At 35.5% G+C, this 18,312-nt stretch overlaps 2 protein-coding genes and 1 pseudogene across 2 annotated transcripts; 1 reads left to right on the top strand and 2 right to left on the bottom strand.

Moving 5' to 3' along the window:
• Window positions 1–2,224: 2,224 nt before the first annotated feature.
• On the bottom strand, window positions 2,225–7,661 carry LOC130511101 (uncharacterized). Its single transcript, XM_057007943.1, has one exon. The coding sequence runs from the start codon at window positions 7,289–7,291 to the stop codon at window positions 5,006–5,008; it is 2,286 nt and encodes a 761-aa protein (XP_056863923.1). The 5' UTR covers window positions 7,292–7,661; the 3' UTR covers window positions 2,225–5,005.
• Window positions 7,662–9,497: 1,836 nt separating this feature from the next.
• On the bottom strand, window positions 9,498–10,068 carry LOC130511070 (S-protein homolog 4-like). The gene has a single exon (XM_057007902.1). It carries the CDS (start codon window positions 10,060–10,062, stop codon window positions 9,592–9,594), a length of 471 nt encoding a protein of 156 aa, XP_056863882.1. The 5' UTR covers window positions 10,063–10,068; the 3' UTR covers window positions 9,498–9,591.
• Window positions 10,069–16,701: 6,633 nt separating this feature from the next.
• On the top strand, window positions 16,702–17,846 carry LOC108850541 (PTI1-like tyrosine-protein kinase At3g15890; annotated as a pseudogene).
• The last annotated feature ends 466 nt before the right edge of the window (window positions 17,847–18,312 follow it).

Below are 18,312 nucleotides of genomic sequence, written 5' to 3'. Positions count from 1 at the left end.
CACGCGACAGAAAAGTCTGCTCTCTTAGTTTTAGTAAATTTGACTAAATTTCTGTGTTGTTGTGTCTTGTTATGAGTGGATAGAATGGTTATGGTTCTTGGTACCAATAAATTTAATATTGTCAAGTATTTTTTTCAAAACATGAACATATTTACCAAGTTATTTTGATTAAAATCTATTAAAGTTTATAAAAGAATTTACAACTAAAATAGTACACATGCACATCATAAAATAGACCATTAACAAAATTATTACACATTAAGCTAGATATTATTCCTCAACATAGATAAGCTTGGACTCCACTTGACATCATCTATTTGTATTACTTTGGCCGGAAGACTTCATGAGAAGACTTCCTGAAGACTTCATGAGAAGACTTCCTGAAGACTTCATGGGAAATCTTCTAGCAAAAAATACATTAGAGTTTTCCAAGAGTTGTCTCAGAAGTCTTCCAAGAGCTGTCTCAGAAGTCTTCCAAAGTCTGTCTCAGATCTGAAAAGTCTGCATACACAAAAGCATTCAAATGAATTCAAAATAGAAAACTTCAAAAATAAATTTGTATTCTTAAATAATAAACAAAGAAGTCACATTAGGAAGACTCATCCATTTATATTGAAAATAATTTAATTTTAGATAAACTAAATTTACATCATTGAGAAATATTTATTTTTACATGATTTTAATTTTTTACCCATCAAAATATTTTTATAAAAAAATAAATTATTTTAAAGATCTACTGAACGAGAAGAGTTACAAAGAAGTCTTCTCAAGGAAGACTTCTTTGTAAGTCTTTTCTAACAGAGGGTTATAGTGGTAAAACTAAATACATGTTTTTTGTTTGTTCATAAGGGGATTGTTGTAGTTTCACTAGACTTTTTGGTTACTTTTTCATTTGATTGAATTTGGGGTACACTTTTGTATTCAAAATCAAGTTTCGAGTCATTTTTGGCAAATTCCCCTATAAATGTAAAGTTACGTAGAAACTAAACTATCACTTGTTAACTAAATTTCTTACCAAGTTTCAGTTCTATTATTTATTTTTACTAAATTTGTATTTCTTGTTATATCTAGTTATTCTTTAATTTTTCAAACTGATTTTCATTTAAATCATTTTTGATTATGCATTAATTTTGATTATGCTTTTTTATTGATTTTGTTAATTTCTCTATAATTTTGTAAACAGATCTTTTTGTTTTATGTATTTTTATATTTGTTCTTGAAATTTATTATTTAATTATTTAATGTTTCTAATTATGTTTGCTGTTAAAATTTTGGCTGAACTGATAATAGAGTATTAATTATAAAATACTAAGGGATTATTCAATATTTTGTTAATATATGAAACAAATTATTAATTTTCAAAATTTTATGACATGTCAAAATTTGGCATATCTTTTTGCTGAGTTGGATTTCTAAGAATAAAAAAATCAAATTTTTATTAAAAAATATGTGATTATATATTAGTCATTGATTATGGTTTTCCATAGTTTATTTTTCTCTTAAATTAAACTTGATACCGGAAAAGAGAAAGTATTTCGTAGGATTCACCTTTTTAGTTTGATTTGATGGAACATCTAAATATCCTAACTGAATCTTTTTGTTTTATGATTCTTTATATTTATTTTGAAGTTTATTTATTTTATACTATGTTGGAATTGAGAATAGAGTTATAATCTATTACAATAAAGCTGGGTTTTCACTATTCTTAGAGAGCCAACTCAGCAAAAATATGCCAAACTTTGATAAATGTCATAAATTTTAAAATACTAATATGGGCTATTAAATGTTTTGTTGATATATTTGATTTAAATATTAAGAAAATCTATATATATGAAGTTGACAATTCTGTCACCTCAAGCTGCCACATCAGCAAGGAGGGTGGGGGTTTTGAGTCAGCTATCCCTTTACAAATCTTTTAAAAAGTCGATTTTCGTAGGGTGGGGGGGTTTTGAGCCATCTTCCCCTTACAAATCTTTTAAAAAGTCGATTTTCGTTAAGCTTTTCATCCTATCGTTTTGTGTTTGATTAATTGTATGGGCTGTCATGTGTTAAGTTTGTGGGCTTTTGTTTTAATCTGAGCAAGCCCAGTTGAGATTAGGATTTACTCCATCTTTGCATTATCGATTTTTTTTTACTTTGTTGAATATCGAAAGTCAAACGCCGTAGTACTTCACAAGTCACCTATTCCGGCTGATGTCGATGTAACACCCTCATTTATCCTCACTTAATCAAAGCATTAACGTCTATTCACCACTTTGCCCACTTTCAAATTACATCGACCATTGCATCCTACATGGTAACGGCCTGAATCTGCATCAAACGAAATCCCAAAGGTTTTTTTATGTGAAGCATCAAATACAGCAATGGCTAATTCCTTTACTCTCCTGGACGATCTGAAAGCTAGATACTTTTCAAACACCGCCCAGGTCTGTCAACTCCGATTCTGGGAAGCAACATGCTTCTCATTGACGAGCAGGTAACTCCGGCTAGACACCACTGTGTTTTATTAGATCTTTCTGATAAGAATGGAACTTATCTGTAACTAGAAAGGGGAGAAGATAAGAAGAAAGGGGAGAATGACAGAAGAAAGGATAAGGAGATAAGATTAACTTTTGTGATCAATTATGATAAGGTTTGTTGAACACACACATCGCATGTTAAATACAAAAGCAACAACTCAAACGACAACGTTTAACTCTCATATTATTAAGACTCTAATACTCTCTCCGAGCCCGAGTCTTTACTTCACTTCCTCTTGCTCATTTAGCCACTTCTCTTCCTCAACGATCTCCCTCTCTTTTGCACAAACGCCAACGGCACCGCCAGCTTATCAATACCCTCCCGTAGAAAACTCAGCTTGTCCTCAAGCTGGCAGTGAGGAAACTGCTCTCTCAATCGATCCAACGGCTCCCACGAGTTCTCAAATTCAGGCAACCCAGACCACTTAACCAGCACTTCAGTTTGCTTGTTATCCTTCGATCTCCTGATGCTTATCAGTTCCTCCGGTTCAGCATTCCATTCGAAGGAAGACGATAGGATCAAGGGAAGCTCTTGAACTGGAGTGTTAGGCTCCACAGCAAGCTTCAGCTGCGACACATGGAAGACTGGGTGTATCTTACTGTGAGCAGGAAGAGCCAACCGATAAGCTACCTTCCCAATCCTCTTCTCCACCAGGTAAGGTCCAAAGTAACGTGGCGCCAGTTTCTCTGCTCTGCGATATGCCACTCTTGTTTGCCTGTAAGGGCGAAACTTAAGATACGCCCAAGTGCCCTCCTGAAATTCCACATCTCTTCTCTTCTTGTTAGCAGAGGTCTGCATTCGAGCTTGCGCCCCTGCCAAATTCTCTCTCAACTCCTGCAGAAATTCATCACGACCTCTCACCATCTCTTCTACCTCCGCATTGGCAGTAGGGACGTCACCAAACCGGAGTAGCTTAGGAGGATCACGCCCATACAATGCTTTGAACGGAGTCGTGTTTGTGGCTGAGTGATGCGACGTATTATACCAGTACTCCGCCCAGGGAAGCCACTGCGACCACGAAGAGGGTTTCCTGCCTGCAAAACACCTCAAATACGCTTCCAAACAACGGTTCACTACCTCCGTTTGGCCATCAGACTGGGGGTGATACGCTGAGCTTTTGTGGAGTGCTGTTCCCTGACTCTTAAACAATGCTGACCAGAACTGACTCAAGAAGACTTTATCTCAATCAGACACCATCGTAGTTGGAAACCCATGCAACTTGATCACTTCACGAATGAACACCTCTGCTACTGACTTCGCCGTGAAAGGATGTTTCAACGGGATGAAATGGGCGTATTTTGATAGCCTATCCACCACCACGAGAATCACATCAAACCCTTTTGAGAATGGCAACCCTTCGACAAAGTCGAGACTGATATCAGTCCAAACTTGCAATGGAATGGACAACAGAGACAGGAGACCCGCAGGAGACAACGTCGAGTACTTGTTCTGCTGACAAACTGTACACACCTTGATGAACTCAGTTATATCAGCATGCATGCCTTTCCACAACACTTCTCTTGACATGCGCTTGAAGGTTTTCAGTACCCCTTCATGACCTCCCACATTGCTGTTGTGAAATTGCTTCATCAAGGAAGGGATGAAAGGAGACTTAGCAGGAATTACCAGACAATCATCCTTCAAGAGCAACCCATCCTTCACACTGTACCCTTCTGTACCCGTTTCACCATTCTTCACAACATTGATTATGTACTGCAGAACCTCATCTCGCGCCACTTGCTCTGCTAACTCCTCCTTATCAATAGTGAGCGGCGCAGTTAACTGCAACTCTAGCATCTCTTCTTGACCTGGAATTTGAGACAAGGCATCAGCTACTCTATTGTCTTTCCCAGGCCTATACTCAATCGTGTAATTCAGCCCCAGCAACTTCGAAGCCCATTTCTGCTGCTCCACTGACACGGCTCTCTGCTCCAGCAAATGTTTCAAACTCTTTTGGTCTGTTCGAATCGTGAACTTATGCCCCGTCAAGAAGTGTCTCCACTTTGTAACTGCAAACACGATTGCCAGCAACTCTCTCTCATACACAGACTTAACTCGTCATGTGCTTGAAAATCCCTTGCTTATGAACGCAATAGGACGGTTATCCTGCGACAGAATCGCTCCTATTCCCACTCCTGAGGCGTCAGTTTCCACCACGAAGGGCTTGGTGAAATCCGGCAACGCGAGCACTGGTAACTGTGTCATAGCTGCCTTGAGTTTGTTGAAAGCTTGCAAGGCTAACTCTGACCAAAGAAATCCCTCCTTCTTCAATAACTCAGTCAGAGGTCTTGCAATTTTCCCATATGCCTCTACAAAGCGTCTGTAATAGCCGGTAAGCCCCAAGAAACCTCTAAGAGCAGTGACGTTCTTGGGTCTTGGCCAGCATTTCACAGCTTCGATCTTCTCTGGATCCGCTGCCACGCCTTTGCCAGAGATGATATGGCCCAAGTATGCGATCTCAGACTGCCCAAAAGAACACTTTTTCTCATTCGCATAGAACTGATGGTCTTGCAAGAGCTGCAGCACCTTCCAAATTCTCCTTGTGCTCTGTCTCATTCTTGTTGTAGACCAATATATCGTCAAAAAATACCAGGACGAACTTCCTTAGGTAAGGCTTGAAGATGTCATTCATGACGGATTGAAACGTCGCGGGAGCATTGGTAAGGCCGAAAGGCATTACCAAGAACTCGTAGTGACCTTCATGGGTTTTGAATGCCGTCTTGCCCACGTCTTCAGCTCGCACCCTGATTTGATGGTATCCTGATTTCAAATCAAGCTTAGAGAAGATTGTTGCTCCTGCCACCTCGTCAAGCAACTCCTCGATAACTGGGATTGGATATCTATCAGGTATGGTTCTCTTGTTGACTGCTCTATAATCCACACAGAACCTCAAGCCCCCGTCCTTCTTCTTAACGAGTAACACCGGGCTTGAAAACGGACTGATGCTGGGTTGAATGATTCCAGCTTGCAACATCTCTCTTACTAGCTTCTCAATCTCGTTCTTCTGATGGTGGGAGTATCTGTATGTCCTTACATTGATCGGAGATGTGCCCTCCTGCAACGTGATAGCATGCTCTCTCGATCGTGTAGGAGGCAACCCTTTAGGCATTTGAAACACCCCCTTAAACTTCTGCAACAAGGACGTCACTGCACTGCTAGGTCTCTTCTCCTTAGTCACATTTTCACTATCGAACAATGTTTGCAACTCCAACAAGAACACGATTTCTTCCTTCTCACACAGTTTCTCCATCGCATTCAGTGACACTTGTGCCTTCAACAATCCAGGATCACTACAGATTGAGACCCACTTCTCAGCCTTTTGGAATCTCAGAATGTGTAACCCCCAGTTGATGCGCGTCTCTCCTAGCTTCGCCAACCAAGAATATCCTAACACCAGATCGATACTTCCCAACTCAAATCTCAAGAACTCCTCGGTTATTTTAACTCCTTGAATCGATACTTCCACATCTTCACACTTCCCTGATCCTGAGATTACTTCACCATTTCCCACTGCTACTCCAAACCCTACAGTCTCCACCACTGGTAATTTCATCTCCTCCACAAGCTTCGTTGAGATGAAATTGCAGCTGGCACCTGAATCAATGAGGACCACCACCTCTTTATCGCCTATGAGATCCTTCATCTTCATGGTCTTCTTCGTTGTGATCCCCACCAATGAGTTAAGAGACAGAACATGTAGCTCCTGCTCTTGTACACCATTTTGTTCTACTGACTTCTCATCCTCACTTAACTCGTCATCTTCCTTCGCATCACTATCCTCTAGTTCCAACTTCCGATAGCGTTGGAAGGCCTTACAACGGTGTCCAGCAAAGAATCTCTCTCCACAATGACGACAAGGGTTTTGAACTGCTCTTCTACTCTCCGTACCCTTGTTGTCCTTGTGAGACTCTGCAGACTTCCTTGCTGACGTGTTGTCTCCTTGCCTTCCTGGGCTGGAGTTGGATTGGTAACCCCTCTGTTGCGTGTTGATCGATGGGACCGAGTTGGTGCGTTGGAACGAACGAGACTGGTAAGAACTGCGCTCATTCTCCTGCGCCTCGATGATTTTCGCCATATCTACAATCTCATCCATTCCCACTGGTCTCAACCTCACAACCTGCTCCCTCAAACTCCGTTTCATCCCATGTAAGAATATCTCCTCTAACACATCGTTCGTCACATGAGGCACTTCAGCTGACAGCTCCTCAAACTGCTCACGATACTCCGAAATACTTCCCGTCTGTCTCAACCGCAACATCTGACTCAGAACAGTTCCTCCTCGTGAGGGTTTAAATCGCTTCCTCACCTTCACCGTAAAATCTCTCCAATCCAGTGGTTCCTCCCTGTCTTGGATCATCCTCAACCAAGTCACAGCTCCCTTGATCAAACATGACATCGCCAACGTCAGCTTCTCTTCTTCCTCCGTTTGGTTAACTGAGAAACACTTCTCCATACGAAAAATCCAATCGTCTTGGTTATTTCCATCAAACTCCGGTAGATCGAGCCTTTTAGGTGGTGACTCAATATTCTGATGGGGGAAAAACCCTGAGGATCCAGCTTTGTACGCCACAGGAGTAGTTTCTGCGGGTCTGATAGGCAGCACATCTTCAGGAACGTGTAACAGACCCTTATCAGGGCGGATCTGTAACCCTTGGTTCACCTGAGTAGATCCTTCCGACGAACGCTGAACCTCCACCGAACCTTCAACCTTTGAATCAGTTTTGTCCTGACTCGAGATCGTCACCGTCTGCTTTTGAAACATCGCCATCATCGCACGATGGCGTTCCTCCGCCTTGTTATCGATCTCTGCAAACTTCTGCTCATACTTCGCCGTCGCGACACTCTAACTCTTCGATCGACGCCGAGAAACCAACGAGCTGTCCTTCGATCGTAGCGATCCGGTCAGCGTGGGAATCCTTAGGAGGCATCGTACTGTTCTGATACCAATGATAAGAATGAAACTTATCTGTAACTAGAAAGGGAGAAGATAAGAAGAAAGGGGAGAATGACAGAAGAAAGGATAAGGAGATAAGATTAACTTTTGTGATCAATTATGATAAGGTTTGTTGAACACACACATCGCATGTTAAATACAAAAGCAACAACTCAAACGACAACGTTTAACTCTCATATTATTAAGACTCTAATACTCTCTCCGAGCCCGAGTCTTTACTTCACTTCCTCTTGCTCATTTAGCCACTTCTCTTCCTCAACGATCTCCCTCTCTTTTGCACAAACGCCAACGGCACCGCCAGCTTATCACTTTTTACATATCGCTCACCATACTGATAGTCCGATCTTTGTCTTTTTGGTCATAATCAACGCTCATCCAAGGAACTGTCATCGCTAACCGTCTCGATACTTACGAAAGCTTTTTCAAAGATGGTTCGGTCTACTTGCTCAGTGGTGTCGACCTATCATGGAGTAACAACAATTTTGAATCTCTGACGCCCCTGTGTCTATTCGATTGAGTGATGGTACATTCTTTGTTGAAATGACGGATTCGGTGAAGTCAATCCCGACAGAGCTGTTCCGACATTCTTTGATACATAGTTTAATCCGACAGAGCTTACATCTCAGGTTTCTATTATTTTCTATGGTTTGTTAAAAGCACTCTGTTCTAATCTAATATAGATTGAAGTTGAAACCATGGATTGAATCGGTACATTAATGTGGGAGTTGAAGCACTTATTCTTGAACTGGCAGAGAGAGATGCTACAAATGTCTTTAGTAAAAGGCTAAAAGCTAATCCTATGTGTCAAAGCATTACTTGCTAAACGTTGTTTGATCTTTTACAGATTTGGGAGAATTATGTTAACGGACAAGAAATATCAAACGGGAGTTCAACCGTAGAAACCAGACAAAATTAGACCTATATATATGCATACAATAAGCAGCAATCGATTCAAGTTTCCTTTCATTTTGTATTATAATAGGTTGCTGTCACAGAGGTACTTGGAGGTTGTCGCTTCTATGTTCAATCGGTTGGAGACCATCTTGCATCCATGTGTGTTAAAGATGCTCCCATCCTCGCATCCTTCAACCCTAAGAGAGGTGACATCGTTCTTGCACAGTTTTGCTTCTGTTAATTCATTTGATTGATACCTATTTTCAGATTGTGAATGAACCACGAGGAGCTGTTAAAATGATAAATTTGAAGTGTTCTACATAGATTATGGAAACCAAGAAGTAGTCCCTATAGCGTAATCCGGCCAGTATACCCTCCGGTATCATTAGCACTAGGGCATGCTCAGATCTGGAGACTTGCCTACATTAAGGTTCCAAGCTTGAAAGAAGACTTTGGTCCTGAAGAAGGAAAGTATTTGCATACAGTAATGTTGGGTAATGGTAAAGATTTTAACGCACTGATAGAAGAAAAAGACACATATGGAGGCTAAGTCGAAGGCCAAAGCACTGGAACTGAGATTGCTGTCACTCTCATCGCAGTTGACAATGAGATCTCGGTCAATGTTGCAGTGCTTCTGGTATTTTTTTTCTCTCACGGATTAAGAGTACCCTCCATATGTGTTTAAAACTCTTATCGCAGGGTATATCATCTATTGATATCTCTTAGTTGCTCATGAGATGTCCTTTGTTTTAGAACTTCACTATTATTCAATTTTTTATAATTATTATTCAAATTATTAGCACTTCTTATATGAAACTTATTACTTGCATCGAAGTTATAAGTGATAATTTTTCTACGGCAATTTTTTAAAATTAGTCTAGACATCATTTACGTGTTCGATTAGAAGCTAATCTTTTACAAAGCATCTAATTATCGTCTATATGCTCTTTTGAATATTTGATTACACAAACAATTCGCTAGCCAATTGCATATCCTATTGTTTAACACACTGCCATGTTTTTCTTCACAACTACTCATAAACGCAAATCCAAGTTGAAATTATCTAAATGATTATTAAATTGATATATTTTCGTATCTTATATTTCGTTTCCTTGTTTCTCCCAAACGATTATGAAACATTTATTCTTTATTAAAAAACATTTCATGCCACACAAGAAAATAAAAAGTTCAGAAAACACAAGGAAAATAATAATAAGACAAAACTATTGTTTTGGATCCCCGTTCCAATAATAACATATATCAAAGGCATCTGTTGCTTGGTTGAACCTGCATGGCCCATCTTTGCTTATATCCCAGAAACAGTAGATACATGGAATACCCCTATGAACACCATCTCTGATATCATCGTATATATAAAAGTGTGTTGAGTGTCCTTCAGACCATGTGAAATGACAATAAAACACTGTCGTCCCCCAAATATTTGGTCTAAACGTAAACGACCAAGACTTATTCGGAGCTAGAATTTTGAGACCGAGATTGTCGTCCGGGGACTTGCAGTGGAGGTTTAATGTGGAACCATCACCGAGGCGATTTGTTATCCTCACTATTGATTTAAGAGTAGAGATATTTGGATGAACATCTAAAGCAATGGTTTCAGCTTGTAAGAGAGCTATTCGGCTGAGTAGAGATATTATTATTAACACAAGAACTTGTGTTCTTTGGATGTTTGCCATGTTTTAAAGAATTGAATGTTGTGAATGATGTTTGTTTCTTTCGCATTGGTATATATAGCAAGTCTTCGATGAGATGTACATGAGGACATTGATTTTGTCCCAAATTGTAATTGGTTGAATACATTGTATTGTTGTTACAAAAAGAAGAAAATAATATATAACACTGTATTGAAACAAAGGAATATTCACAGTTTACAAGATTTTGACCCATATTTTCAAAGTGGATTTTTTTTTACTGACCAAAATTTTATAAAATTATTTATAAAATTTGTATATACTTTATACATAATTAATTTTATGTATATTAAATGTTTGAGTTTTGAGAAGAATTATGATGTGCGTTATACATATTTGTGCGTTTGAACATTTATTGAAATAGAGGAATATTGATATATGTTAACGGTTAGTTTTGAGAAGAATTATGATGTGTGTTAATAATCGTTATACATATTTGTGAGTTTTAAATCAATACAATTAAAACAGAAGTCTATATATTGGGGACAGAAAAAAACTAAAATCAAATCAGAGCTAAATTAGAAACCAAATTCCAAATATTCAAAATACAGTTTATATACTTTAAATAGTTTTAGAATATATATTTTTTTAAAATCAAATATTCTAAACTACTACCAATAAACCGAACTACCCAAAAAAGGATTACCCTATTATTTTAATCCAAAATATTTAAAAGCATTTTAATTTTATGCTAGAATAGAATCACCTGAATATTTTTTATCCAAAATATCTATATTTATCTGAAATATCTGTTATCTTATCCAGAAATTTGAAAATATCATTTTACCCCAATTATTCTAAATTTTCCAAAAAAGAATTATACCATAGTTGAATTGAACTCGAAATTTTAACAGGTTCCTAACATTGCTATCCAAACCAAAAATTAAATCCAAATTCATAAATAATCGAACGTTTCCTATATTTCTTGAACCGAAAAAATGAAAAACATATTTTTATGTTTTGGTAACAATTATATTTTTCTAAAGATATTTTTCTGAAATAATTTTAAAAAGTAATATTAGATATAGAAATTTTGTATCAAAAAGATTTTACTAATTTATCACATAACCGAATAAAAATATATCCACTTTATATGTTTAGAAAAAAATTATGGACTATATAATTGGTAAATCTAAAATATTTCCCAAATAAAAATTTCAAGTAACAAAAAAAGTTTAGCTTATTTAAAATATAAAAAGGTTATGTGAGACATTGTAAAATTAAAATTGGTCATACTGCAACGCACTATAACATTTATGTTTCGTTTCTTATTCTATATAATCAAACCATATGACTTATTTACAGTTTATAGAAAAAATCCACAATTCATATACCAATATTTTTACATAATTAAGTAACAAAAAACATATTCGTGTAACTGAACTTGATCATGTGACAGTTTATATAATCAAAATAAAAAAATATATCGATTTATTTGTAGAAAAAACAATAAAAAGTCTATCCGCGCTTTTTAAGCGCGGATCAAGAATCTAGTACTTTTATTTTTAAAAAGTAATATTATGGTTTCTGGTTGAAAAGGAAAATCAATATTTACGCATTGTCCATTCCAAGTTGGATTATTCTTATATTATAAGGTTTGCAATATGGATTTTAATCTATTTTGGTTCAAGGTGTTCCGATTTATTTCTAAGAATTATATTTATGTATAAATAATATAAAATGTAAAATCTGAATATGGTTAATTTTGTATGATCTCGGTTTAGAGTTTAATCGAATCTATCATTAATTTTCAAATAAATTCAAGTTGTAGAAATTTAACTAAAATAAAGAAAAAAGAATACATATGCAAATTACTTGTTCCAATTATAACATAGGTCAAATACATTTGTTTTTTTCGTTAATCTGCATGGCCTATTCCGGTCTATATTCCACGCACACTCGACACATGGGTTACTCTTACGAACACCATCTCTGATTCTCTCTAATCATTATAAATATTAAATGATTATCCTTCTCGAGAGCACATTAAACGGCAATAAAGGAGAGTTGTTCCAAAATATTTGGTCTAAATTAAAATGACCAAGGACTATCCGGTTGGAAGGTTCTGACGCCGAAATCGTTATTCTTAGACTTACAATAGAGGATTACTGTTAAGCCACCACTAGACGATTGCTAATTTAATTTGTTCTTTCATAAAAATATATAAATGGTTCGCCATATTGTATTGAAACAAAAGTATATTACTGATTTATGGTTAAATATCAATATTTAATGCATTTTCCATTTAAAGTTGGATTAGTCCTATATAAAGTTTGCAATATGGATTTCTGTCTTATTTTGGTTCTCCTTGTTCGGATTTTTTTCTAAGAAACATCCAAAATAAATTATCATGGAATATGGATAATTTTCTATGATTACAGTCCAGAATTTAATCAAATCTATCATCAATCTTCAAATAAATTCAGGAATGTAATAAAATAAAGAAAAAATATATATGTAAATTATTTATTCCAATCATGACATTGTTTGACAAATCTATTGTTATCAGCTCTGCATGGCTGACTACGGTTTATATTCCACCGACATAAGTAGCATGGAAAATCCCTACCATCACCATCTCTGTTATCATCATAGATATCAAACCAATGGGATTCTCCAGCCCACTTAAAATTACAAAAAAAGAGTGTTACCTTGAAAACAGCTGGTGAAAACTTGAACGACCAACTGCTATCCGGTGCGAGAGTTTGGACACCGAGATCATCATCCTTAGACTTACAATGGAGTGTTAGTGTTAAGCCACCACCAAGCTTATTGGTAATCTCCACCTTTCTCTCCCTATCAAAAATTTCCACCCGTGCCGCCGCCAAATAGACGAATATAGATATGACCATCACATAAATTTGCAATTTCTTCATTTTTGCTATACTTTTTAAGTTCACAGTGTATTCTACGAATACTATTTGTATTGGTACTCATAGTAAACCTTTGATGTGCCCATCTCGGTGTTGATTCTATTTTGGAAATTTATAGGGTCAATAGTACAATGTATATTGAAACAAAAGTCAAAGCTAATACTTAATCAAAATGTTACATATCACTTCACAGATTTACATTAACATATATGTAAATATATTTTCCCATAAAAGATAAAGTCATTGATATTTTTTTCATTTTTTGTTTTAGATTTGAAAATTAAACTGACACTACGTCAAAACTATTGGTTAGAAATCTGGTAATGTATCTGATTGTGCTACCAAATTAAAATGTTGAGATATGTTTGTAAGAAACTCTTAACAAAATAAAAATAAAAATTTATAGATACATATATTGGTTCAAAACTATATACTCTGAAAAAATAAATCTAAAACTACTCGAAATGGAACCAGATTCAATAAGAATTTAGAATTCAATAATTTTATGTAAATAATTCTTTTAGATATTTAATGTAATATTAAAATTTTGCATTCAGTTAAAAAAAGTTTAGATCCAGTGATTTCATGTGTTTAATTTTTTATACTTTTATTAATTTTTTATCGTTCATCAACACTTCCATACATATTTTTCTTCACCATTACTCACAAACGTAAGTCCAAATTCATTATTTAAAAAGATGCTGTATATTCTATTACCTTGTTTTGCCTAAATGATTATGAAAAAATATTATTTATTAAAAATTACTTAACTAATATTTTCCTTTGAAACACCTGAAAAACAAAATTTATTCTTTTGGATCCCTATCTGAGGAATAAATTAATCAAAGGCATTATTTTCTTCACTGAAATACTCAAAAATCGCTAGGTGGTAAGTAGACGCTTTATATGAAATTGTTGGTTTCAAAAAATAATTTAGATCTGTTACGATCATGGACACTAGCGTTTTTTTTTAACACTGAACTTGTAGCATGTTCTTGCTAATGGTTAAATATCAATATTTGGGCATCGTCAATTTAAGTTGACTTACTCACATACAAGGTTATATAGATTTAATCTGATTTTGGTTCATTTTTAAGTTTTTTTTTCTTTGGAAAATCTGTTTATAAATAAATTATATCCAAATTAAAATCAAATCGATTATGAATAATTTTATATGATTTCGGTTAAGAGTTTTGTCAAATCTATCGTTAATTTTTAAAGATATTTTAAAATCTACTAAAATAAATAAATTAGGACTGGGCACAGATCAGATATCCGAATTTTTGAAGGTATTTTTGATTTGCTTTGTATGTTACGAATATATAATTTTTTATTTTTCTTTGCTTTAGAAAAATACGAATATACGGAAAAATAGATATCCGGAAAATTAATAGATATTTGCAGATATTTACGAATACTTACTGATATCTCATATGTTTTGATTAATACAAAAAATCTTAAAATTTTGATACAAATTTATTTTTTTAAATATTTTTATACTAAGATGACAAAGATGCTGAATTTTCATTCTTACAAGAAAGTCGTCCAACAGAAAAATAAATCTTTAATATTTAGTTATAATTAGACGATGTCAATGTAAATCATTTCAGGTTAAATATCTAATTTTATCTGGATGACTTACACGGAAGTCTTCCGGTCGACGTCAAACATTGGATAGTACAGAAGACTCCGTTTAAATCGTTTATCGAAAGACTTTATTGAAGTCATTTATCGGAAGATTTCCGTGTAAGTCGTTAGGATAAAATTAAATATTTAAGTTTTATTTTTCAATTGCAAAAGTAATCTGAAACAACTTACACAGAAATCGTCTAACTAAAATTAAATAATGAAGTTTTCTTTGCTGGACGACTTCCTTATAAGTACTAGATACACTGGATAGATATAGTGTAATTGGTTCACTACATTGTATTGAAATAAAATTATATTAATGCTTTATGGTTGAATATCAATGTTTTCCCAATTGTCCATTTAAAGTTGGATTAGTCTTTACAAGGTTTGCAATATATATGTATTTCAATCTTATTTTGGTTCACTTTGTTCGGATTCGTTTTTCTAAAAAAAAGCATATGAAGTAAATTTATCATCGAATATGGATAATTCCGTATGATTACAGTATATAGTTTAATCAAATCATGAATTTTCAAAGAAATTCAGATTTCAGAAATGTAATAATATATATATATATATATATATATATATATGTAAACTACTTATCCCAAACATAACATATGTCATATCTACCGGTACTCTCCTGAAATCTGCATGTAAAACCACCCTGACTACCATTGTATATATTCCACGAACACAAATAGCATTGCTTATCACCAACATCTCTGTCATCATCATAGATATCAAACCAATGGGATTCTCTACCCCACTTAAAATTACAAGAAAAGCGAGTTGTGCCAAAAAAAGCTGGTGTAAACTTGAATGACCAACTACTATCTGGTGCGAGAGTTTGGACACCGAGATCGTTATCCTTAGACTTACAATGGAGTGTTAGTGTTAAGCCACCACCGAGCTTATTGATAATCTCCACCGTTCTCCTCCCACAAATACCTTCAAAAAGCTTATTGGTCATCTCCACCGTTCTCCCCTCAATAATAGTTTCTACACGTGACGCCACCAAATGGCCGAATAGGGATATGACCACCACATAAACTTGCCATTTCTTCATTTTTGCTATACTTTTTAAGTTCAAATTGTATTCTTCAATACTATTTGTAGTGATACTCATAAGTAGCCTCTGATGAGCCCATTCTATTTGGTAATTTTTAGGGTCACTATTACAATGTACATTGAAGCAAAAGTTAAAGCTAATACCTAATCAGAATGTTACATATCACTTTACTTATCAAAGCCATTGTTTACGAGAGGTAAAAAACGCGCAGTAGTCTCTTCTTCATTTCAACAACTCTATTTCTCCACAAGCTAATTCTCGGAGTTCCTTTCACGTTGCAGCTCATATGTTTTGTCGATTGTTTCAGTCAGTGTTGGAGATGGACCATGGGCAGACATGATGAAGTTCAATGACATAATCCCTAAGCCTGAATTCAATAACTTTCAGGTATCATCTCATTTCCGATTTCAGTTTCATTTATATACTTTTTCTTCAATCTTGATCTGATCTCTGCAAGGTTTGTGAGTTTTACAGAGATCATTAAGAGATATTCATCAGAGTTAGCCAAAGAAACTGCATTTGCACTTGATTCTCTCAGCTATCACTAACATGTAGTAGTCGTAGCTTTTCCTTCGCTTCCTCTAATTCTGATTATTGTAACAGCTAGAAAATCCTTTGTACTAGCTGTTGTGGAAAAGGATTTGATAGGTACGTATCTGTTTATTTCTTAGTTCATTGACTCCGATAATTTTTAAAATCTTCTTCTTTCATTTATGGTTTTGTCTGATCTTTCCGTTGGTTACAGTGAAAAGTGTTATCGGCTAAATCTGTTATGGAGTTCTTCCTGATTGTGTGCAAGATTTTTTTTTCAGTTTTGGAGTCTATTTATGCTCCAATGTTCATGCCTTCCTTCGTATCTAATGGTTTTCATGTGAAGCTTATTTCTTTTGTTGGAGGTTTCTAGAAAAAACACAGATACTATGTTATCAACTTCACTAATCGTTGAATAGTTATGAAGATCAGTTATGGCCCAGTTTGTCATTTCTTGATTTGTTGGTCTGAAAAAAAAGTTTTCTTTGGACATAATTGAGGTTAAGTTTCCTTTGATGTCACGCTTACACAAAAAAAAAGAAAGTGGAAACAGAGCCGTCTAGGAAGATATTCTCATTGAAGGAGTTTCACTCGGCCACACACATCTGTAACTACGACAACAAACTCGGTGAAGGTCGCTTTGGCAGTGTGTATTGGGGTCAGCTCTCCAGTTATTCCCAAGTATATTCATCTCAACGTTTTTTCTCTTTAATTGAAACTGTTATGTAGAACGTTCTTCTTTCAGCTTGTGAGGTGAAACAATCTGCTGGCCTATTAGGTATTTTGTTGATCATTTGTGTTCTTTCAGGTTGCAGTCAAGAGACTCAAGGCATGGAGTAACAGCCGTTGTTGAAGTCGAGCTTTCCCGTATTCGGCACAAGAAATTTTGAGTGTTCGTGGGTATGTGATGAAGGACAGGAACGTCTTCTTGTCTATGATTACATGCCGAACTTGAGTCATGTCTCAAATCTTCATGGCCAGCATTCAGCATAATGGTCTCTAGATTCGATCACTCGGATAAAGATTGCCATAAGATCTGCTCAGGCCCTTGCGTGAGTCTCAAGCTCTAAAACCATTCAAGAATAAGTTTAATATGTTCTTAGTTTCTGACATTTTTAGTCTTTTGCTCAGATACCTATACCGTCATGCAACCCCGCATATAGTCAAGGGAGATGTCAGAGCTAGCAACATGTTGCTAGACTTTGAGTGCGAACCTCGTGTTATGGACTTTGGAAATGGCAGACTGATGCCAGATGATGACGAACAATGGAGCTACTAAAGCCAGAAGTAACAATGGGTATATCTCACCAGAATGTGTTGCATCAGGGAAAGAATCAGAAGTCGAGGACGTGTACAGTGTTGGTATCTTATTGCTAGAACTGGTTAGTGGTAAGAGACAAGTTGGGAGGCTAAGCGCAACAACAAAGCGTGGTATAACCGAGTGGGTGTATCCGTTCACTTGCCTCGGATGTGATGATTAACATGTACTAAATGTTGTACTAGGAAATTAATAAGCCTTTGGTCTCATGGTTATTCATTCAAAAGAAGACCATGTGAGCTACTCCGTTGTGTCCGCTGTACGCTACGGTCAAATGGCTCAAATATCTTACAGAGTTTACCTTGACAAATAATAAAGTTTTACAAATCCAAAATCTTATTTATAATCTTTTTGGCATTAAGTATTCACGTGTATACAATATGAACATTTTCCTACCTCACCCATTACAAAGCATCAACAAATGAATTCAAATCATACTATTAATAATCGACAAACTTCTTCAAATTTCCAAACCGATGTCATTACCCATCCTGGCCAATCACTAATATTTAAAATTATTGTGGTATACATAAAATAATTTATTAATACATGTACAAGATCACTTCCTGTGTACTCTTTGTTATTTAATTTTCCGATAACTAACTAAACTTTGAAATATTGTACACTTTAAACTTATCGAATCTTTGAATAAAAGTCGCGATATAATATTAAAATCTTCAAATAGATCAAACTTTCTGGTATATAATTAATAAAGTTTGCAATATAATAATAAAATCTTCAAATAGATAAAAACTTCACTAGAAGAATGTCCTAAACAGTTTAAACAAACATAAAAGTAAATGAATATATGT

The sequence above is a fragment of the Raphanus sativus genome, chromosome 4, assembly GCF_000801105.2.
Source record: "Raphanus sativus cultivar WK10039 chromosome 4, ASM80110v3, whole genome shotgun sequence".
NCBI lineage: Eukaryota > Viridiplantae > Streptophyta > Magnoliopsida > Brassicales > Brassicaceae > Raphanus > Raphanus sativus.
Note: the sequence above shows the minus strand (reverse complement) of the source record. Positions and strands in the feature narration are given on the sequence as shown.